Consider the following 25045-nt stretch of genomic DNA (forward strand, 5'->3'; position numbering starts at 1 on the left):
GATTCATGTCATATTAAGAGACTATAAAGACTCAACACTATTACAGCTCTAGAGTTGTGATCACAAAATGACTCAGAGTGCAAATGTTTAATCTCAGTGGTTTTTATTTCAAATGAATCTATCACGGCTACACTGGACTCTGCTACTTCCCTGTTGGTGACAGATCGGAGGCGGTCACCGGGTACGAGTTTCTATCTGAAAGCTGAGGCGGAGGCTATTTTCAAGTAAGAGGCTCAGATTTACGTACAGTCTTTCCCACAACATGAAGGCAACATCACATTCAGACTGTGCACATTTTCTCCCTGTCAGACGGGGACGTTAGATTTGCATTGTTTGTTCCCTTCCTGGTTTTTGTTTTAAGTGCTACAACGTACAGTACAAAGCGCTCTCCGGTTTCACCACTGACGGAGAACCACTGCACAGAGAACCTTCAGATTCTGTAGTAGTAGTAGAGCTGGTTAGTCGCTCTGTTGATACACAGTCAAAGTTTACTGGGAAAATAATTACAAATATACAAAAAAAAAGAATTAAAAGAAAAAAATTAAATCAAAAGAAAATCACAAACTGCTGTTTTCCTCTGATACAACTGAATGCATAGGAAACACAAAGCGGTTCATTCAGAAGGCATCGAGTGGTGGAGCAGGTACAGGTTCGAGTTGATCTACCAGGAAACAGCAGTGAATGAGCTTCTTACTGACAACGCCCACGAACAGACTCAAACCAACAATTAATGTCAAGTACTGACGACTTTATTCCTCTGAACTCCATTGTTTTCGGAAACCATTAAACACTGATGTTTGTGATGCTTGAATCCGTTGACATTTCAATAAATCAAACTTCATTTATGTATATTGTCAGTTGCCAATTTATTTTCTGTTCCTTGACTCACTGTTAAATGTAAAATTAATAAAAACTACAGGAAGTCACTGCTTTTCTCTCCAATTAGATCATAAACCTTCAGTATGAACCACCGGCTTGGAGCTGAGGTCAGATAACACTGAGAAACTCACTGACACATCGTTGGTTCGACTCTGCATATGAAGTCAGTTCATGATAGAAAAGAAAAACAGAAAACCATCAGACTGATTCTTTAGGTTTCGGTTTGAATCGAATGATTTGCTTTGTTGGCGCTTGAAGTGCATTTGAACGTCCCAGTGGAGTCTTCCTGGTTTATGCTCCGTTCAACAGCAACATAAACACATAAACAACTGTCATATAAAAAAAAATTCTAGGCCTTAAAAATATGAATAAAATAATACATTTTAGTTATTGAAATCTAATAAAGATGGAGACAGTGTGGACCAAATAAAAACAGACTGTACACAAACCAAGTCTAGTCAACACTGTACCTGCACATGTCCACCTGGACAGGTATCAGTTAATACAGCAGAGAGAGAAAAAAAATCAAAACACATTCTGGTCTGTCAGCTGAAGATGTGGAAAAAGATTTTTCAGTTTGTGTTTGAGCCACCAGAAAAACTTTGCTGAGCATCAGATGTCGTCACCGACACTCTGGTATTATTGCAACAGTATTCACATCAGCCAGCAGGGGGAGTAAGAGAGCGTGCTGCTTCAGAAGGTCAGAGGTCACGGGCGCCACATTTGTTCCCTCAGGGAGGAAGTTGTCACAGCAACCTGATTGTTCATCACATTTCATGACTCATTACCTCTGCTGCAAACTGTGCAACGTACGACATCAAACCTGAAGGTGAGAGTAAAGGTGGGTCTACTGCTAACATCAGGAATCAAACCAACTACACACACTGTTTCACTGTAAAACAGTTAGAGAATAACTCACTTACCCATCAAGTAAAACAACACACTACACAACGCTTACTCTGTTCAACATCAACCTGCCACACAAACCAGACTGTGTACACCCACAACAGAAAGCTAATGTACCAACAAGATGCAAACTGTAGCTAATACTAGCTCCAATAAGTGATTCCTGTTCTGTGTTTTTCCACCACATAAAGCTAATGTACCAACAGGATGCTATAGTTGTAGCTAATATTAGCTAAAGATTAATATTATTTATTTACGTACTTTGTGATTAAGAGCTAACATCCGTGTAATATCAATATGCTAGGCGAGCAACACTGTGTACATCCACCACAAAAAGCTACTGCACCAACAAGACGTTAGCTGTTGCTAATGTTAGTTTAAGATTAACCTTATTTACTCCTGTACTTTGTGCTGATGAGTTATTGTCTGCCATGTACCAAGACGATGCTAGCGAGCTAACATTTGTCTGAGGCTCTTCAGTCCATTGTCAGTGGTTCACAACTTGCTGTGTTGTTGAAGTCATTTGTGCAGAAACATGGAAGAATCAAAGTTAATTTTTGGTTGAATTTGAGAAACGTTTGATTAATGGTGCAAATTCACATTTTGCATATACTTTTTTTCTTTGCTAACATTTATAGAGTTATATAATGATAAGTAACCACTTTCTATGTAGGGTGACCAAGACGCGTTAGAAAAGTTAATTGCTACCACTAGACTAACGTGGTGTTTAATGCTCTGACCAATATAACACATGCGTAAAGCACATGAACACACCAAATTTGGAAGAACGATTTCCCCGTTGGACCATCAGATGAGCATTTGAATGCAGCATTAGCACTGACTTTCTTTTCATAGGTTTGCTAGCCTAAACTTTCTCAGCACTTACCGCTTTTCCTTTCATTTGAATGAGCCGTGTATTTCCCATATTCTCTGACAACCTTCATCATCTTAACCTTCACGATTTTACCCAAGTTAAACACCGATCACCTTGTGAGTGCAACAAAAACCACGAGTGACAGGAAACTGTTTATATTTCGTCCTTGACCACGTCAAATCGTATCCTCTGTGAACTCAAGGGTTTAGTCCTGATATTATCATGGAAAACTGGCTAAAACCAGCTGCGACCCTGTGACTCACCTATGCTGAACCGTAACATTTCACCTGTGAACGTCTTCTGTGAAACATCCAGATACTTGATCATCTATCACCAAACTACCACCCTGACCTAAACAAAGTTGTAGACCATTGAGACAGGAAATGGGAAGTTCTGGTTTCATGTCGCCCCTCGACTCGCCTCATGTGACGTTAGCAAGCTGGGAGGGTCGAGATGAATACGATGAATATTGATCTTTTCTGACTTTCTCTGGATCTACAACTAGATGTTCTTCTTTTCCTATTCTTCACGTGCCAGGAGAGCTGCACAGGTAGAGCAGAGGTAATGATTCACCTGCACTCCAGAAACCAGATCGCTGTCAGCGATCAGGTTAAGGCAAGAGACTGGTTAATGCGTTGACATGCACTGCAACATTATAATAACTCTATAACTCCAGATAACATGCAGTCTGATCCGTCTCCATGTTTGCTCCTACATACAGCTGCAGTCAGCTGTCATCTGGCTCTTTGCTCACTTCCAGCTTCCTCCAACAGAAACCAACGAATCCCTTTGACCTGATAGAGTTTCCACTCTGATGATGGTCACGGCTCCTCCAAGTTTCCAATGTTTTGGGAGAATCAGATTTCTCAAGTGCATGTAAAGGCAGCGATAAACCGACCATGAAGCAACGCCGAGAGAGAGACGAACGATCCCCGACCTGCTGGACGTCTGCGCCGCCATTTTCCTTCGATATTTGGTTTCACTGGCATCAACATTTAGTGATAACATTAAATAGTTACTGTGTGGAGTATACTAAGGTGAAGCTTCTCTGAGTCTTACAGCAGTTATCCTGGAGTAGTGCTCGACACCAGGCGGCTGCCGCCACTCGACGGGGCGTCGTCCCCCCAAGAGGAGCAGAGGTCTCCTCTTCGTCAGGGTCTCAGGATAATCTGGTTAACAAGTGGCGATGGGGAGGGGGGGTCGTTTACAGCCTGAGCTCATTGGCCACTTTGGAGGCGATGTTCTTGAAGGCGATGGACGTGCCCGAGATCCTTTTGAAGCGCACGCCGTTGAGCGAGAGTCGGGGCAGTTTACACACCTCCATCTCCCATTGGACCAGGCTGTCCTGCCGGGCGTCGCCGTGCACACAGAACAGCATGTAGCGCTCGCGCTGCTCGTAGTCACAGTTGTTGGCGTCCAGAACCCTCCGGATCTCCTTCATCATGTCCCCCGGCTCCATGGAGGACGTGGTCTTCATGCTCCAGGTGAAGCGCAGGGAGCGAGGCTTGGAGGCTTCCCGTCCTTCCTCTTTGGGTTCACCTGACAAACTCCTGGAGGGAGGAGACCAACAGACAGCAGTCAGACTAAAGCACATGGAGGAGACTGTTGCTCTACATCTGAGGTCTCTGACAAGCACTGAAGAAATAGTCCCTGTAGCGCCTGTTCACAGTGTGTTCTGATTATCCACAGTAACAGGGACACTGAGCTGTGTCCTGATTCAGGCGCTACGTCACAAAGACTGTCCCAATTCAAAGGCTCCTTCAGATGTGTCCGTCTTTTCTTTAGCAACAAACACTGCAAAAACTCAAAATCTTTCCAAGAATATTTGTCTTATTTCTAGTCAAAATGTCATTTGTAGTCAAAACAAATCCCATTAAACCTAAAATAAGTATATTTATACATATACGTACATAGTTATGCATACACATACCTATCTTCACTTGAAATAAGTAGAAAATCTGATAGTGGAGCAAGTTTTTCTTTCTTATTACAAGCACAAAAAAATGATCTAAAAACAAGTTCATTTTTAGGCGGTGAGTCTTATTTAAAGTAGAAAGAGATTCGTTTTGACTAGAAATTAGACATTTTGACAACATGTTAAATACATGTCGGCTAGGTTAATCCTCCAGTCGGCGCCACTGACCAAAGGCACTGGCTCATAATCTGGAGTTGGTCCCCGGGCGCTGCACCGTGGCTGCCCACTGCTCCTCAGGGATGGGTTAAATGCAGAGAAAGAATTTCACTGTACTAGCTGTATATGTGACAAATAAAGTACCTTTACCTTTACCTTTAACAAATAAGACAAATATTCTTGGAAAGATTTTGAGTTTTTGGGATATTTAGGTATTTAGGATCTTCAAGGATCCAACAGGAGGATCCTTGAATATCCTAAATATCCCAAATATCCCAAAATCCATTGATTTTGTGAAAATAATCTGGCAGCAATCAACAGGAACCCGTAGATCACACTGGTAAGGTGTGTAAATGTTGGATTTCAGCTCCGTTCAACAGCTAATGGTCCAACGGTTAAAACCCAGAACCTTAAAACCTCAAGTCTTTAGCTGATGTGGTTTTGCAGTTCCTGTTGTCTAGCAATATCGACAACACATAACGTTTTTCCACTAAAACTGGAGGTTTCTAGGGACCTTGACTTTAACGGTTGTATCTGTCGACTGTTCTCCGTCAGTGTTGTTTGCTTTCATTACAAGCATGCAAAGGATCTTGGGATATTTAGGGCAATGAAGGATCCACCTGTTAAATACTTGGTAACCAGGAACAGCAGGATCCATGTGAAGGAGCCTTCAAACCAAGGAAGTGGCCCTACTACAGCTTTTGTGAAACAACATCACCCAACAACCGTCAACACCGATTGGTTTGAAAGAGTCAAGGAGTCTGGACTGACCTTCGTACGAACTTGGAGGTGATCTTTCCGATGAGGGAGGTGGAGGTGCCGCGCTGAGCCGAGGCGGCGGCGTGCTGCGACAGGCTGGGCGAGGCCGGCGGCCCGTTGTACGTGGCCGGCCGGCGGTCCCGGAGCTGAGCGCCGTGGAAGGTGGAGCGGCTGGAGGAGCCGCGGGGGAAACGGGTCCGGTCCGGCGTGGCGCTGCTGCTGCTGCTGGTGACGCTGAAGGCTGACGGCGAGGAGGGAGGCTGCTGGGGGGGGCTGGGGGAGGGAGGTTGATATAGGAGGATTATTTATAGAGCCACAACTATTTATCGATTAATCAAACATTAATTGTCAACTATTTTGATAATCTAATAATCAGTTTGAGTCATTTTTTAAGAAAAAAAGTCTAAATTCTCTGAATCTCTATGAATATTTCTGGTTTCTTTGTTCCTTTATGACAATAAACTGAGTCCCTCTTTGGTTTGTGGACAAAACAAGACATTTGAGGACGTCGTCTGGTGGTTTGGGAAACACTTATTGGATGTTTTTCAACATTTTTTACCATTTTATTGACCAGCCCAAATTATTTGTTTATCAACACGGCGGATACACGTGCAACCTGGATGGCGCCTTTTAACAGTTTGACCAGTTGTCATGGTTATCTTGATGTTTACTCCATGGATCTGTGATTTACTCAAAGCGACGTTAGCTAGCGATGTTGTTGGCGTACTACTACAGTTTATCACCTAGTGATAAAAGTGTGTTTTATAATGGAAAAAATGTATAAATAAAAAAAATGGAGGATCAAGATTTAATATACCAATGCGTTTCGCTTACAGCTTCATGAGGCTCATACTGAGCACAGTGGCTTAAATAGGAAACAGCAAGAATTTACCGAACAACAAAAAGAAAACATATAATACATACATTGGGTGATTTCCAATTTCCCCCTTAGCCCTAGCCTATGGCCCTAACCCTTCGTTTTGCGTGCTCACGTAAAGTGGTAGGGGTGTCCCGATTCTGGTTCAAATGAGGGTTAGGGGGAAGTGGTAGGGCCAACCTCCGTCATCATCCCGGGAGAAAAAAATGATCGCTAATTAACTTACCCACAGGTTTTTAGAGGTTTACCGCCGGGTAGTTACATATACAGGAGATAAATGTTGGTCTCATTGATGAAATGTAACAATTGTGGCAGTCGCATTAGTTTGTTTGAATTAAAAGTGAAGCTTCATGTGTGTATTGGACAGAGGAGCAGCGCTGCCTTGGGGCTCTGTAGCCTACGTACAGAAATCACCACATTTGCGTCGGTTATTGGTTGAAAACAATATTCAAAATGTGCATTCCTTCCTACCCATCATGTTCAGGACAAACTTAATCTGAGCTTGCTTTCCATTACTATGTTACCTCGTCTTCAGTCACTGTCGTTTAATTGCTGCAATTGAATTGCGGCCATATCCAGCTTCATCACCATTCAAGCCACACATTTATATTGCTCACATTAATCTCCAATGTACTATTATCTCTCTTGTTTGCGTTGAAAGGGGTGCGAGTTAACGGTATTCTTTAAAACTAATCAATTCTATAAAGCTCTAAAGATCTTGCTGCTCTCTTGTGCAGCTGACATAACGTTGTAAACGCCGTCGGGGCTCCAGTGACTGACAGTAGACCGATAACCCCTCTATAGAGACGTACGACGATGCTGCTGCGAGGAGACGAGTCGTGTTCAGTGATCACCTTTGATACTCAGCGTTGTCGTCGATGGGGGGCAGGCTGGACTTCATGGGATGTCCCGACGCCGACATGGACTTAACGTGGCGTGGGCGCGCGGAGGAGACGGCGGCCCCTGGTGACGGGGACGGGGACGCTGCAGGTACCTCAGGTAGACTGAGACAGAGACAGACAGACAGGTTTGTGGTCTGTTGAACCAGAATGAGATCAATCACACTTCCTCTTCTCACCTGTTGTCCTTCCCGTTGGGCAGAGCCACCGAGTGGCGGTCGGCGCTCGTCCTCTCATAAACATACGTGTTCCTCCGAGTCATGCTCTGTGACACAAAGACAAGTCAAAGTGAAGAGCTGCAACAACAGCAACACAACAACCTGATGACTGAGCTTTCACTGCAGTGGTACCCAGTTCGTCCAGAAGGTGGTGCTACAGGAGATCTGCTACACTGCAAAAACTCAAAATCTTTCCAAGAATATTTGTCTTATTTCTTGTCAAAATGTCTCATTTCTAGTCAAAACTAAACTCTTTCCACTTAAAATAAGACTCATCACCTAAAGATGTACTTGTTTTTAGACAGTTTTCACTCGTTTCAAACTAATTTTCAATTGAAATAAGTAGAAAAATTTGCCAGTGAAAGCAAGTTTTTTGTGCTTTTAATAAGAAAGAAAAACTTGCTCCACTGTCAGATTTTTCGACTTATTTTAAATGGAAAATTTGCTTGAAAAATTAAAAAAAGTGTCTAAAAACAAACTACTTGATGAGTCTTACTTTAAGTATAATTATAATATAATAATAACGTATTATTATGTAACATTACGACACATGAAGCAAATACTCAGAACTACTTTCTCTTCTGAAATCCCTCCGCCCAGCAGCCGTGTCTGGAATGTAGTTCCGGCTGCGTTTACCTCTACAACAACTCTGTCTGGTAATGTTGTGTTATTATCTCATAGCGTGGTGAATGTGCAGGTCACAACTTGTCCACCAGAGCGTTGTGGAGTTGTTGGATTGTGTATTTGATGAGTTCAGCTCACGTCTCTGCCCCGCCCATCTCAAGACAACATGCACCGATAATTAAAGGCGATGAACCTGCTGCTATGACTATAGAGGGGTTATGGTGAGAGGAGGATCTGACTAAATGTTGAACTGTCCCTTTAATAGAAACCTCTACCTTTATTGTGAAGGAGCTGTGTGTACAGTATCATATCTCACCCCTGAGGACGTAGCTGACTTCCTGCGGTCTGGAGCTCCCGCCGGGGAGGCGGGGCTTTCCCTCCTGTCGCTCTCCACGCTGTTGGCATGGGAACGCTTGGTGTAGGAGACGGGCGGGGGGATGGACGGCGCCACTGAGACACACAAAAAAAACCGACAATAAAGAGAATCCAATGATCGATCCTGAACTCGGGTTAGGTGTTAGTGGTTAGGTTCGACGGCTCATTCGCTCACTCACCGTGGTCGCTGAAGCGCCGCTGCTTCTGATTGGTCGGAGCGTTGCGAGCGTGGGCGGGCGACTGGCTGGAGCCGTTGATGTCGCTGCAGGGTCGTGACCTTTGACCCAGGTTACCACTGGACAGCGACTCGGTGCCTTCAAACTGTGGACAGAGAATCGCAACAGAGGACGTCGCGATTACTCGTTTTCACAGTTTATCGCCGTTTGAAACGTCACAATTAATTAATCGGAAAGGTTCTCGAACACCGCAACTCTTTGTAACAACTTTGTAACTTATACATTTTTTGTAGATGATAAATAATGACTTGAATATTTGAAACATTTCCCCCCGGGGATTATGTCAATAGATACTTCAAATATTCTGAATATATTGGATTTTACACATTCATAGGGCTGTGAAATTAATTAACGCATAATAATCGAGATAATCGTAAAATCGTTTCTCTGACAATAATCCCGGAAAATCCATAATCGTGACATTCCTGTAAATGTCTGGTTTTCATTGTTTTTTAAGCATGTATTTAAATTGATGCTTGGTGTCTTTGCACAGAATACTACAGTACTTGGTTGAGTTTGATGTCATTCTCTAGTGGCTGTGACGCGCACAAACATTTTATAATTTAATATAATATAATATAATATAATACCTTTTCAACCACTACAGTATCGGTCTTGGCATTTGTTTTAGACTTATTTTAAAGTTGTATCTATTTATTCTGTGTATTTATTGCTATTTTATCTATTTTGTCATGTTGTTTAGTCTGGTATCCAGAATTTCCTTTGGGGTCTATAAAGTTTATTCAATTCAGTTCAATTAAATTCAACACAGAGGGAGCAGAAATGCCGCAAAATGCTGAAGCACAAGTGTAGCTTTACACATGAACTGCAGAAGCTGACACGTATGTATCGGTGTCTAATTATTAGATACATTTATTTATTTGTGCAGTAAGACTTGTAAAGAGAGCTATTATTTTGTTACAGGCTCATTTTCTAATAGGAAACTACAGAATAGGCATTATTTCTATCATTATTTCTTTTCAGAGATTTTAAAGTTATTTTTTTAAGCTACCGATGAGATTTGTCAAAGATAAATTATTTTAGGCGTGATGAAGCAAGTTGATTAACGTCTGAGAAGTCTGTTTGAATTTGTGTCTTTGGTTAGTGAGAGTTATTATTTTGTTATATAACTGAACTTTCTATTCATACATAGAAGTCATACTTTAACTATATTAACTATACTTTCCCCTTTTTTCTTTTTTTTTGGTATTATTTACTCCTCCTTTGTCCTCGAAATCTAGCACTTTAATCATTAACTCTAGCACTTTAAATTCTGACTCCAGCACTTTACTGCCCAACTCCAGCACTTTACCCCCCGCTACCGACCACCTGCGCCTACTGTGAACCACGATTGTAATGTGTTGTAAATGTGTTATAATGTGAATGTGATCGTATTACTTTCTTTGTTTTTTCTTTTCTTTAATTACTTTCTTTGTTTTTTCTTTTCTTTAAAAAAAAGAACAGAACAGGAAAAAACGGGGTACCTGCCCCATGTTTTTTTCTTTTTTCCTTTTTAAATATTGTACTTGTACTTATGGTTTCCTTTTCTTAACCTGCTCATTTCTATTTTAGCATAAGGGGACTGGCAATGGAAATTAGCTTGGTAGCTAGAATTGGGTACATTTACATTTTATTTTAAAATGTGTATCAATGTACATTGTCCCATCAAATGAAAGGAATTGAAATTGAAAATGATAAGGCATTGAATCAACTTCAAGTATCATCTAAGTGTGTCATGGCAGAGACTGACCTCATATTATATTAAACAGTATATATTATATATTTACCTCGGCCGGCCTCTTCCCCAGCAGCAGGTACGTGGCCATCACCTCGTTGTACTTCTGTCCGTCCAGCGCCTTCACCACCTCGTCCTGAGGGAAGCCCATCGTCCCCATCAGCTCTGATTGGTCAGAAAACACACTAGGCTTTAACTGATTGGTGCAGAAACCAGATTGAATCATGGGAAATGGGATTGAGGTCGGTTTGCTGCTCTGACCGATGCGTTCGAGGTCACTGAAGTCCTGCTCCAGTTCGCTGAACGGCTTCAGCTCCTCGTTGTCGTAGCCGGCGTTCATCCAGCGATCCTTCATGACTTGCTGAGAAACAAACGGAAAGAAAGATAGAAAGAAAATGAATCAGGCTGACCTACAGAAGCTCTTAAAGGACAACAGTCTGGTGTCCATACCATAGAGCAACCTCTAATTAATCTTAAATTAACATTTAATCCAAAAAAGACAAAATATATGATATTCACAAGATTGCTTTCATCCTTGCCATTACACGGTGGTATCTCAACAGGAGACAGGACACAAATTATAAATATCTGGGCATTTGGTTAGACGACAAATTGTCTTTTAAAACTCATATTTCCGAACTGACCAAGAAACGTATCTTTCTTTTATCGTAATAGACGTGTCTGACAATAAAATGTAGAAAAGAAATTGTTCGGGCCATTTTTTTTAAATCTGCACTTGATTACGGCTACTATCAAATGTTCTACAGTCTGTATGTAATTGTGGATTATGATTTATGATCGTATTTGTAATCAGGGCGTCATTGAAAAAGAGAGCTCGCTCTCAATTGACCTTCCCTGAATAAATAAAGGTGAAATGAAAAAAAAATTTTTTTTGATTGATTGATTTTGTTGCTACTAAGCTCACACACACACAGTCTGCTTTCACTCAGTTACTGCAACATCCGAGGCTTTTATTGTGAAGCAGCAACAGGAAGTGATGCTGCGTTCAAGACAACTCAGAAGTAACCGACAAGTCAGACAAAACTCCCACTCGGACGTCATAGCGTTCACGGAACAGGTTAACTCAGAGGAGAAAGGGGTTTGCAATAAAAAACTATTCCGGAGTATTCATCAGCATCAGGGTGTCAATAATGACTGAATTTCATTTTTTGGTGAACTATTCCTTTAATAGTACAAAAAAACCTTGTAGTTCCCTGTTCCCTGTTCAATTAATTTTTTGCAACAACTCCGAGCTTGTTTTTTGTTGTTGTTGTGAGTTGTCTTGAACGCAGCATTAGTCACAACAAAACTGTCGGTTTCAATATCCACAATGATTAACAGGTGTTCCCCTAACGCTTTAAGTCACAGGTTCGATTCCCTGGGCCCCCGTGTGTGTGCGTGTGTCACCTGCAGGCTGCCTCGTTTCCCCGGGTTCAGCACCAGCAGCTTCTTCAGCAGGTTTTCACAGTCGGTCGACATGTAGAAGGGAATCCGGTACTTTCCCCTGAGAACACGCTCCCTCAGCTCCTGCACAATCGCACACACACACACACACACACACACACACACACACACACACACACACACACACACACACACACACACACACACACACACACACACACACACACACACACACACACACACACACACACACACACACACACACACACAAGTACAGTGTGTTTAAATGAATGAATGAATGAATGAATGGATTTATGTTGAACATGTCTAAAATGAAATAAAATAAAAACACAAATATAAACACACACATATATCGTATTTGTCAATCGCGGTGTTTTATTTTGAAAATTGACAATCTGTCCATATATCTATTTAGAAATATTTTTTTAAACCTCTTTTACTGTAAATATATTTATGTTTGTACTTTGCTTTATCTGCTCCAGACTGTTCCACAGAGTCACATGCTTTTCACTGTTGTTCTTACTTATGTTTTTTTAAATTCAGATCTCCCTTTAGATTACAGCCTCCTGAATATTCCCCGGATATTTTGTGGCAGTAGATTATTTCTTGCTTCATACTTTATCTGTGCTGTTTTGACCAAATCCACAGATTTCAATGAGCTTGAGTTTATAAATAGCAGGTTCATGTGTTCTCTGCGTCCTGCTTTGTTTATGTGCAGTAGATCATTATGACCCTGATGCTCCTGAGCTTCAACACATAGGTTAGGGTTTTTCCTCCAGATGTGAACAGCTGTTGGCTCTACTAGGGTGACATCATGAAAACAGACAGCTGCTCTACCTTGAGGTTCTGTCCGTCGAACGGCAGCGAGCCGCTGACCAGCGTGTAGAGAATCACGCCCAGACTCCAGACGTCCACCTCCGGCCCGTCGTACTTCTTCCCCTGAAAAACAACAGAGGGAGCATAAAGCTGCTGCCAAATACTGAACCTAGTGCTGCTAAATACTGAGCTCCAATGCAAATACTGAGCCCTAGTACTGTTAAATACTGAGCCCTAGTGCTGCTAAATACTGAGCTTCATGCTGCAAAATACTGAGCTCCAATGCTACTAAATACTGAGCCTAGTGCTGCTACACACTCAATTATGCTAAATACTGAGCTTGAGAGTTGCTAAATACTGAGCCCTGGTGTTGCCAAATAATGAGCCTAATGTTGTAAATACTGACCCCTAATGATGCTAAATACTGAGCTTAGTGCTGCTAAATACAGAGCCTAGTGCTGCTTAAAACTGAGCCCTAATAGGGCTATATACTGAACCCTGGTACTGCCAATTAATGAGCCTAATGTTGTAAATACTGAGCCTTAATGAGGCTAAATACTGAGTCCTAGTGCAGGACGACACGGTGCCTACATTACCCAGAAGCCCACTGTGCTCTCACGCCAACAGTGAATCTGGACTAAATGTTAACTGTTGTCATGTAGGTGTGGTGGGGGGCGGGGCCGAGCGCTCACCTGGAAGAGCTCCGGAGCGGCGTACGGAGGCGAGCCGCAGAACGTGTCCAACTTGCTGCCCATGGTGAACTCGTTGCTGAAGCCGAAGTCGGCGATTTTAATGTTCATGTCGGCGTCGAGGAGCAGGTTCTCCGCCTGAGAGACAGGAAACCAGACGATGGACAAACACACAGAGAGACAGAGAGAGACGTCCAAGAGACATCTAGTCCATGTGTGTGTGTGTGTTCTTGTACATGCTACGTTGTGAGGACCGGAACGAGTTTTTAACCAACAGAGTGAGGACATTTTTGGGAAGTGGGGACATTTTGGCCGGACCTCACTTTTTCCAAGGGCTGTTTGAGGGTTAAGACTTTAGGTAAAGACGTTATAATTAGGTTTAAATTAGGTTTAGAGTAATGGTTAAGTTTAGGCATTTGTTTTGGATGGTTAAGGTTAGGGTTAGGGGCTATAGGGAATACATTATGTCAATTACATGTCCTCACAAAGATAGATTTACAAGGATGTGTGTGTTTGTGTGTGTGTGTGTACCTTGAGGTCTCTGTGTACGATCCTCTTCTGGTGACAATACTCCACCGCTGACACGATCTGACACAGGGAGAAGAAGCAGAATACTGTAGGTCAGCAGCAGCAGTGTAGTTCATGTTTTGTCCTGAAGGTGGCAGCAGAGGAAACCCTGCAGTAGAGCAGTGGCTCTGTGTACGGTGGCCGTCAGAGGACAAACCACAGCCACTTCATCAGAGTTTAACAGCAGCAGCTCTGTTAGCCGCTACGCTAATGGACCGCTAATGAAACTGATCCATTTTATTAGCGGTGACTAATTGATCCTGTGGGTGAGGAGTGTGGGTGAGTGTGGGTGAGTGGGGGGAGTGAGGGGTTGTGGTCTGGTCCTGAGACAACACATCCTGTGGTGGTCCCTGTGGCAGCTCCACCACAGACCGGACACCTGAGCCCCGGTCCAGGTCCAAACCCAACATTTTCTTGAAATTATACCACTTTTTTCTAGATTTTTTTTTTTTTCCATATGTCCATATGACGGTTGAGAACGGAGCTCACTTTTCTTCGTCCAAAAAGACACACCAAAAAACATCCAAATACCTCCATAGTGCTCGTCTGTAATGTCCCTCTTGTATTGAAGCCCGACATGAGAAATTGTTCCGAAAAAAAAAAAATAAGTCTATATTTTAAGCTTGTTTGTAGCGGAAGCTCCCAGTGTCTCAGTTCACTGCTCTTCCTGACAGACACAGGCAGAGCAGACGAGCACTATGGAGGTATTTGGATGTTTTTTGGTGTGTCTTTTTGGATGAAGAAAAGTGAGCTCCGTTCTCAACCGTCATATGGACATGCAGTGCTGCACGGAGCCCCGCTGTAACTCAGAGAAGCCACGGAGGACTCTGAAACTTCTCCCAGCCCTTAGTCCACATGAGGGTGAGTAGATAATGAGTGAAATTTTAATTTTGGGTGAACTATCCCTTTAATTTTTTAGAAATTTTACATGTTTCTTCCAGAATTTCTCAAAGGCCGTATTCACACCTGGACCGACTGGAGATGTTGTTCTGAAACAGGGAGCGATTAACGTCAGAGGTCGGTTCGTTTGGTTCATATGTGAACATAACAATCGCGCAAGGATGCGGAACAAAACAAGAGGGCCAAGATCGCTTAAAGTGGTGGCCTCGGCTTGTTTCCAATCGAGACACAAAAGACTTGGATTGGGTCGGGTCTGGGCTTCAACTGTGGTTCAAACCGTGTTGGATTTTAATTTTCAGCCCCATTGAGACCTCTACTCCATGGATTTTTTAATTTAATTTTTTTTTTTCTGACCAATAAGAGAAGTCTGTTAGCACATGGCATTTCTTTACAACTTTGGACCATTTGGAACTGTTACCATGTGTGAACACAAACGGCCCCATAAAAAGAATGCAACAGTTGTATCGGTTTAGTTAGCTAAATCTGAACAAAGCAGTAGTGAATATGCCCTAAAACTTTTTTTTGGGAGAAATGTTTCAACTTTTTGGGAGAAAAGTTTGGGAACACTACACTACACACAAAACAGTGTGTTTTTAGCCTCTGTCATCTTGATAGCTGTTGTCCTCCCTTTATTAAATATGAAAGGAGGACGTGTCTGTTCTGATTATACAAGTCGATGGTCCTAAAATGTGTGTTTCTCTTCTACCGAGTGACCAATCATGTACGATTCATTGATCCGTTGGCGAGCGACTGGGAAAGGGAGCTGTGAGCTGCTGGTAGCTCACAAGCGACGTGTTGGATGGAGACCCCTTCTTACAGGCTGAAAATACTGGGACCATGAACGCACCACGCTGAGGACCGATACTCACCTGGCGGAACTTGGCTCTGGCCTCCTTCTCCTTCATTCGTCCGTGAGCGACCAGGTAGTCGAAGACCTCACCTGGAACAGACACAGACGGGTGTGAGGCGACGGAGCCGAAGGGGACGGGAACGGATCAGACAGGTGAGCCGGTCTTACCTCCGCTGGCGTACTCCATCACCAGGTACAGAGTCTTCTCCGTCTCGATCACCTCAAACAGCTTCACTGGAAAACAACAGAGGGAGCATAAAGCTGCTGCCAAATACTGAGCCCTAGTGCTGCTAAATACTGAGCCTAGTGCTGCTAAATACTGAGCCTAGTGCTGCTAAATACTGAGCTTTGTGCTGCTACATACTGAGCCTAATGCTGCTACATACTGATCCTCAATTATGCTAAATACTGAGCTCGAGAGTTGCTAAATACTGAGCCCTGGTGTTGCCAAATAATGAGCCATATGTTGTAAATACTGACCCCTAATGATGCTAAATACTGAGCTTAGTGCTGCTAAATAGAGAGCCTAGTGCTGCTTAATAATGAGCCCCAATAGGGCTATATACTGAACCGTGGTACTGCCAAATAATGAGCCTAATGTTGTAAATACTGAGCCTTAATGAGGCTAAATACTGAGCCCTACCGCTGCTAAATACTGACACCTAAATGCTGCTAAACACTGGGCTTAATTCTGCCAAATACTGTGCCCTAATGATGCTAAACAATGAGTCTACTACTGCTACATACTGAACCCTAGTGCTGCTTAATACTGAGCCCTTGTGCTGCTAAATAATGAGCTTAATGCTGCTAAATGCTGATCCCTAATGATGCTCAATACTGAGCCTAATACTGCCAAATACTGAACCTAGGGCTTCTAAATACTGAGCCTAGGGCTGCCAAATACTGAGCCTAGTGCTGCTAAATAGTGAGCTGAATAGCGGGTCTAGACTCACCGATGTTGGGGTGGTTGAGGATCTTCATCACACTGACTTCCCTGAAGAGCTGAAAACATAAAGTCGATCAGTGACGTTAACGTTTCACCATCAATGAATGCTCGGCTAAAAGCTAAATGCTAAAGGCTAATAGTTTCCCCCCGTTTCCACTGTTTGTGCTAAGCTAGGCTAACATAGCGGACGGAGATGGGACAGGTGAGAGTCTTGACCTCGAGGTGACACGTCCGTCCCTGATTGGCTCAGACAGAGGAGAGGACGTAACGTTACCTTCTGCAGGCTGGTCGGGTTCAGCTGAGTTTTGTCAATGATCTTGATGGCGACCTGCAGCGAAAACACACACACACACACACACACACACACACACACACACACACTGATCAATACCTCACACTGATCACATTGAACTCCAGATCTCAATCTGATTATAGATTTTCTTGGTACGATTATTGTCAGAGAAATAATCACTGTACCACAATTATCATGATTATTATGCATTAATTAATTTCACAACACTATGAATGTGTAAAATCAAATATAGTCAAAAATATAATTACATTACTTATTGATTACACAAAATATTTCAAGTATTTATTAATATATGACCAATTATTAATCCCCAAGGAAGGTGTTTGAAATATTCAGGTCATAAATAATTGTCATCGATACCAAACATTTAAGTTTATTTTAAACGTTTTTTGTTTTGCTTTGTCTAAATTACAAATAGCACGCTAATATTTAAATCCCTTCCAATTACATGTAATTACATGTTAGTTAAATGGACCAGAATCTGAGCAATTTTGGCGCACATATGGTTCCTACATCATCTTTTTTGGAAAGTAACGACAGTATTTAGGAATCTTTACGATTAATTAATTAATTGTGGCGTTTAATACAGTACCACGATTAATTGTGAAAACAAGTAATTAATGGTGACATCCCTACAACAAACACTTTTCCACAGAACGTAAATGTTATGGGATATGTGCAATGCTGTTATGTTTTGTGTTTGCTGGGTTGATATGGCTGAGGTTGTATTGTTTTTTGTCATTGTGGCCATCAAGGCATTTATGGCGCAGCTACAGAGTCCAAGACAAATTTCCCTGAACGGGACAATAAAGTTTATCGTATCGTAAATAAAGAGCTGCTGGTTTCACACCAGGAGGCCGAAGCTTTGACTTTTCCTCAGAAATAAGAAACCATCATCTCGTTGGTCAGTTCAGGTATGTGAACAAAGTAAAGAGGAAATCAAATGAAAATGATTAAAATCCCTTTTTCAAGATAAACTTTATCTAGTTTATTGTATCGGAGCTGCTATGTTTAATGGTTTCCACTTGAAACATGAGTACAGGTCTCTTCGTTATGTGATCTCAGCTTCTCTTCATCTCTGAGTTTCTTCCTCTTCTTCATCTCATCACAGCTTGGCGTCTCCAGGGAGGAGCGGAGCAGCTGATTGGACGGCTCTGACTTCTCCTCTCAGAATAAAAAAGAGGTCTTAAAATAAGTGGAAACCGTCACACATCGTCATCATTCAGCCAATCGGCTCTCGGAGCTGCCGACCGACGCGTGCAGCAGCATCAATAATTCATCGTCCACGGTTACGTCACAGGTTCAAACCCATTTAACCCAATGACGCTCTTGAGTGTGTGTTAAAAAAAAAAAAACCCACACACATACACACACACATGACGTTTCACTCTGCAGCTCCTTTCCTGGAAACTTTCCTCAGAATTCACCCCCAAAAATTCCTAAAAAAAACAATTTCCAAGAAAGTCCGAGTCTCCGAGAGCAAGTTATAAAGGAAAAAAAATGTCTGGTCCATAATTCCGGTCTGAACAGAGTTTCCTAGAGTCTTCATTCTTGATCAGATGAAAAATGTCATGACTTTGTTTTATTCATTCTTATTTAATTTTAGTTTTATTTATCAGATCAACAGAGCAGCAGTCGGAAGAATCCACATCAACGTTTTTGTTATTTCATACTCACAGAAGCTTCAGTATAATGCAGCGGAGGTTTTATTATTAATTTGACCTCTTTTTGGGAAATATCTTCATAGCAATCATCAGCCAATCAGGAGCCATGTTTTAAAGGGATAGTTCAACTTTTTGGCAAATTGGCCCATTGCCATTATCCCTATAGTCATAGCAGTAGGTTCGTTACCTTTAATTGTCTCTGCAAGCTATTTTTAGAACGGCGGAGCAGAGCCGTGAGTTGCTCAGAGCTACGCTACGGAGGCTCATGGGATTTCTTGGTTTCCCTCATCAAAGCAGAAGTAAGTGATATATTTGTGTTAATATAAGTCTTAAATAGTTATATCTTCCGACAGCAATCACTTACATAGAGTGTTTGGTCTGAAACACGGGTCTGTCAGTCACTCTGCTCTGATCTGAGCCGAGGAGAAAACTTTTCTTGTATCCTACAATTTTTATCCAATGAGGAGAGAGAACGGCATGCAGGGCTGTGTGTGCAGCCAAGGGATGTGCGTGAATGTGGTGACGTAGGGACGAGGACTGTTATGGTGCGTTCAAGGCAGCCCCTAACTCGTGTTTTTCCGACCTGTGAAGTGGTACCAGTTCGATCTGGTGCGAGTTCACGGGTCAGAAGTTACGAGTGGCCGTTATAGTGACTTTCACAGGTAAAACAGGTCGGAAAAACACGAGTGGGTTGCCTGAAACGCTACAAAGTCGTAAGTCGTGACTTGAAGCTGTAATTTACGGTTTCAAAAGCCTGCCTGGAACGCAGCATTAGCCAAAACGACCGGATTGCTTACTTCTGCTTTAAACTCATCAAATACACAATCCAACAACTCCACAACGCTCTGGTGGACAAGTTGTGACCTGCACATTCACCACGCTATGAGATAATAACACAACGTTACCAGACAGAGTTGTTTTAGAGGTAAATGCAGAGACTGCTTGATGAAAAACTGTCCCTGAAGGCAACGCGCATCAGCGGTTTTGCATGAATTTCCCTCTAAAACAACTCTGTCTGGTAACGTTCTGCTATTATCTCATAGCGTGGTGAATGTGCAGGTCACAACTTGTCCACCAGAGCGTTTTGGAGTTGTTGGATTGTGTATCTGATGAGTTTGATGAGGGAAACCAAGAAATCCCATGAGCCTCCGTAGCGTAGCTCTGAGCAGCTCACGGCTCTGCTCCGCCGTTCTAAAAATAGCTTGCACCGACAATTAAAGGTAACGAACCTACTGCTATGACTATAGGGATTATGGCAATGGGCCAATTTCCCAAAGTGTTGAACTATCGCTTTAAGAAATTTACAGGAAATAAGCAAGTTTCTGCCGCCATAACAACCAGTTTTGTTTCTGATCCGTCAGGGCTCAGCAGCATCAGGATGATGCTCAGTTAGCTCAGCTGTTAGCATGAACGGAGGCTAAGTGGCTAACTTCCTGTTTGGGGGCGGGGCCTGTTCTCACCTCTCGGCCCGTCAGCGTGTGTCGGGCCAGTTTGACCTTGGCGAAGTTTCCTTTGCCGATGGTCTTCAGCAGGCGGTAGTTGCCGACGTGCGGCTGCTCGTCGGCGGCGTTGGTGTGACTCGGCCGCAGACTGTGGCGGCTCGAGGACTTGGTGGGCGGAGCCGGCGGCTCGGGAAGCTTCGGCTGAAACGAGACAGAAACATCTGATCACTTTCCTGAAGCTGAATCAACAGGTTGAATCTTCTAGAGCAGTGGTTCTCAACCTTTTGTACATCAAGGACCCCTAAATTGAGACAAATTAGACCATGGACCCCCATTGGACCAAATTTAGAAGTAAAGACCAGAAATACATAAATTTTTGTTCTGAGACTGAAGAAAATTACTTTTTTATACATTTAAATTAGGGCCAATGGCGTGAATTTTTGGAAATATTATAGAGAAATCTCTGGAAAAAAGTGGTCCAATTTCTCCAAAAACATTTAAACATTTCTAGGAAGAAGTGGTAAAAATTCTCAAAAAAAAGAGTAAAAAAAAACAAAAAAAAAGTAAAAAATGTTCTCGAAAAAAAAAAGGGGTAAAATTTCTCATAAAAAATGTTCAAAATAAAAATAAAAAGTAAAAATTTCTAGAAAAGAGCGGTAAAATTTCTAAAACAAAAAAGTAAAAAGAAACTTCTAGAAAAAAGTGGTAAAGTTTCAAGAAAAAATCGGGGACCCCCTTCAAATCTCTCAAGGACCCCTCGGGGTCCCCGGACCCCACGTTGAGAACCACTGTTCTAGAGGAGTCGTTGTGAGATGACGACTCGATGATCTTCAGGTGATTTATGTAACAGAAACCTGAGCGTCTCTGTTAACGACTCAGCAACAACTGAGCTTCAGGCCGCCGGCGTCACGGCAACTGGAGCCGACTGAAACCATAGAAACCAGTTTGACAGCGTCTGAGCCCCGAGACAAACACTGCACTGTTTCACCACCAGCACCGGCAATCACAACGATTGACACACAACACCCTCACAGCCACAGACAGATACAGACAGCCACAGACAGGTAGTAGGGCTGCAGACTTTTGCCCCTAAAATCTGAGACAGTGCAACTACATTATCATCTACTTGCGCATGTGCAACCAGTAAATTTGCTTCCCCCCCCCCCACATATGGGCTTCTTCCTCCGTCTTTCAAACGGGGAGTTTGTGCAAGACGCTTCATCTGAACGGCTCCACATGCTGCTGTAACCGAGGTGTCAAAAGGCCAAAAGCACTTTAACCTACCTCTTGTGTTCGGATCACCGCTGACCCGTTTTCAGGTTTTAAATGCATAAAAGTACCACATAAACTTGACAAACAAAAAAAATTCACAAAATTCTAAAATGCTCTGGTTAAAATTATGACATTTATCAATTTTGACCTGGTTATAACGATAAGAACAATACTTAGAGTTAAAACTTAAATCATAAGTGCAAAACCAACCTTTGGATGGATGGATAAGGAAGCCTACAGTAACAATGTAACCAAGAGATGAGAAACACATGGGCTGAATGATTGTCTTTAGTGTGTTTTACAGCTGATTTAAGACTCGGGTCAAAACTGACCCTAACACATAGATGGTGTTAGGGTCGGTTAGCTACAAGAGGAAGGTTACATTGAAGCCAAGGGGTAAACTGACAAAAAAGGTCCAGGGGCCCATACGAAAAATATTAAAACCAACATTTTCATGGATAAGGAGCCGAACAATGTAACCAAGAGATGAGAAACAAATTGGATGAAAAAAAAAGTTTTTCGTGTGTTTTACAGCTGATTTAAAATACAGGTCAAAACTGACCCAAACATAAGAGATGGAAGCAGAAAGCTACACAAGACGAAGGTTAAATAGGCAGGAAAACCCTGTGTTGAAGTCAGGCGGACACGTGTGTGTGCTTCACCTGTAAAGACGGCGCCGTGATGAACTGTCAGAGTAGCAGCAGACGTGGAGCTGCACAGCTGTAGCAGCGCATGTGTTTTATAACATCAGCAAGAAAAAAAAACTTTATTCAGTAAGCGACCTAAACTAGGCCTGTCTATCGTACCCCCCAAATCAGATTCAAATTTCTAATGCTTCTTATATTCAAACTTTTAAAGTTGTTGTTTTTTTACAGCTCATTATATTCACCTATACCAGCTGATTATTACGTCCTACGTCCACTAGAGGGCGTCGTTACAGAACGAACATGATGTAACGTCAGTTTACACCTTTGAATGTTCTCATTTTTAAAATAATTTGAATTCTGTTTGAATAGCAAAGTTCATTCTGACTGGTTTGAAATGTGTGCAGGAATTTCCCATAATGAGTGCTGGATTTGTGGGAATCGGTTAAATTATGCGCGAAACCCACAAGTCAATTTACAGTGTGCATCCCTAAATTTTCAGCTTGTGTTGCTAAAGTTTTATTTTAGGGCCTTGGATACAGACAGGTACAGGTACAGACGGTCGCTGTCAGTTGTAGTCGGTTCACAGACAACAGTAGGTTCCAGAACTTTCACAATAAAGCGCCGAACGCTTTTATTGTGAAAGTCTCAGATCAGCAGAGTCAGAACTTTCACTTCTGTTTCTTTCATTGTTTTGATGCTTCGGGATGTTTTTTCCGTCTCTGTCACTGTTCACACATGTAGTTTTGACAGAGCAGCAGCTTAAAGCAGGAAGTGCTTTTTATTTGTGGTTCGGTTTTTACAGCTGATGGCGGAGGGGGCGGAGCCTGACGGCGCCCGCAGTTTGTTATTGAGAGAGAAACACAGAAACTGTTGTCTGTTTTCCTTCAGACGTTAGAAAAAGGGAAGAGACTGGAGCTGAAGTGAAACCAGAGGATGGTCCAGAGGATTGAAAACAGTAACACACAACACGACCACATCGCTAACGGCAACGGCTGATAATCTGACATCACACACACACACGTTACTCAGTGATTGGTCAGCGGACAGGGGAGTGCAGAGCCTTTACACAACTCCTTTAATCACATTTCATTAGAAACAATGACTCCAACACGGAGAGGAAACCTTCCAGGAAACAGCTGCTGCATCATCAGACTGTTTCCTCAGGACTGGGTCTGAACCTCACGGGTCAAAGGTCAAAGACGAGAGGAGGACGCTCTTAGCCTCTCTTCTCATTGGCTGACTGTTTTCTGACTGGTCCAATAAAAAAAACAGAGCAGATTTCAGAATAAAACACTCAGAGAAACTAAAAATCCTGCAAAGTTGTTGGATGGATGGTGGGTCCAGGTGGTGAGGGGGCGGGGCTTAGTTGTGACATCACAAAGTGACAGGAAGTCCTGACGGCTGGTTTTAAGCTCAGTTTCTGAATATAGGCTGTGTGCATTTCTCTGTGGACTGAGGCTTTGATACTTTCACAGTATTAATATAAAACCTAGAGCTGCTTTATAATCACACTACACATGAACATCTACCTTTATACTGTATGGAGCTTTAACACAAACATCTACCTTTATACTGTATGGAGCTTTAACACAAACATCTACCTTTATACTGTATGGAGCTTTAACACAAACATCTACCTTTATACTGTATGGAGCTTTAACACAAACATCTACCTTTATTTTGAAGGAGCTTTAACACAAACATCTACCTTTATACTGTATGGAGCTTTAAAGGGATAGTTCAACATTTTGGCAAATTGGCCCATTGCCATAATCGCTATAGTCATAGCAGTAGGTTCGTTAACTTTATTTGTCGGTGCAAGCTATTTTTAGAACGGCGGAGTGGAGCAGCAGGCTGCTCAGAGCTACACTATGGAGGCTAAAGGAATTTCTTGGTTTCCCTCATCAAACTCATCAAATACAAAATCCCAAAACTCCAAAACGCTTTTGTGGACAAGTTGTGACCTGCACATTCACCACGCTATGAGATAATAGTGGAACGTTACGAAACGGAGCCGTTTTCGAGGTAAATACAGGGTAAATACAGAGTCTGCTTGCTGAAAAACTGTCCCTGAACGCAACGTGCATCAGCGGTTTTGCATGAATTTCCCTCTAAAACAACTCTGTCTGGTAACGTTGTGTTATTATCTCATAGCGTGGTGAATGCGCAGCTCACAACTTGTCTACGACAGCGTTTTTGAGTTGTTGGATTGTGTATTTGATGAGTTTGATGAGGGAAACCAAGAAATTCCCTTAGCCTCCATAGCATAGCCCTGAGCAGCCTGCCACTCCGCTCCACCGTTCTAAAAATAGCTTACACCGACAATTAAAGGTAATGAACCTATTGCTATGACTATAGCGATTATGGCAATGGGCCAATTTGCCAAAATGTTGAACTATCCCTTTAACACAAACATCTACCTTTATACTGTATGGAGCTTTAATAGAAATAATGATTAAAACTGGCCTTGTTTAGCCACTGTGCTAACCAGGATGTGTCATCTGGTTGCTGTGTCTTTCATCAGACTATATCCTCCCCTCCCCCTCCCCCCCCCCCCCACACACACACACACACACACACACACACACACACACACACACACACACAGGGAGGTCAGAGGTCAAAGTTCATGAACCGGTTGGGACTCAGAGTCAGTGTCTGCTCATTGAGGTGGAGCTGGAGTTCAGTCCTTGTGTGAGTGAAGAGGAGGAGGAGGAGGAGGAGGAGGAGGTTTCCACTCCCCATTTGGTGTGTGTGTGTGGGGGGGGTATCCCATAGTAAAGCAGTGTGTTGTCATGGTGACACAGAAAGCCTGCAGCAGCTGATTTCACAGTCGGGGCAAGAAACACAGCAGAGTGATTCATCACTGAGGAGAAAGACTCAGTGTGGACAACACACACACACACACACACACACACACACACACACACACACACACACACACACACACACACACACACACACACACACACACACACACACAAAGAGACCAGCAGCCAAA

At 42.6% G+C, this 25045-nt stretch overlaps 1 protein-coding gene across 1 annotated transcript in view; it reads right to left on the reverse strand.

The window, feature by feature from the left end:
• Nucleotides 1-127: 127 nt before the first annotated feature.
• The window catches only part of LOC310984857 (serine/threonine-protein kinase MARK1-like), a 30026-nt gene continuing 5108 nt past the window's right edge, over nt 128-25045 (reverse strand). Inside the window, exons 2-18 of the mRNA XM_083970207.1 lie at nt 20144-20326; nt 16981-17034; nt 16714-16762; nt 15929-15994; nt 15780-15850; nt 13975-14031; nt 13447-13581; nt 12776-12877; nt 11921-12040; nt 10775-10874; nt 10566-10678; nt 8722-8863; nt 8484-8617; nt 7505-7590; nt 7281-7430; nt 5562-5822; nt 128-4209 (exon numbers count right to left, since the gene is read on the reverse strand). Coding sequence (XP_083826333.1) covers nt 3864-4209; nt 5562-5822; nt 7281-7430; nt 7505-7590; nt 8484-8617; nt 8722-8863; nt 10566-10678; nt 10775-10874; nt 11921-12040; nt 12776-12877; nt 13447-13581; nt 13975-14031; nt 15780-15850; nt 15929-15994; nt 16714-16762; nt 16981-17034; nt 20144-20326 — 2169 coding nt within the window. The 3' untranslated portion in view covers nt 128-3863. The remainder of the gene's footprint in view (nt 4210-5561; nt 5823-7280; nt 7431-7504; nt 7591-8483; nt 8618-8721; nt 8864-10565; nt 10679-10774; nt 10875-11920; nt 12041-12775; nt 12878-13446; nt 13582-13974; nt 14032-15779; nt 15851-15928; nt 15995-16713; nt 16763-16980; nt 17035-20143; nt 20327-25045) is intronic.

This window comes from Trachurus trachurus (genome assembly GCF_905171665.1).
Source record: "Trachurus trachurus genome assembly, chromosome: 1".
Lineage (NCBI taxonomy): Eukaryota > Metazoa > Chordata > Actinopteri > Carangiformes > Carangidae > Trachurus > Trachurus trachurus.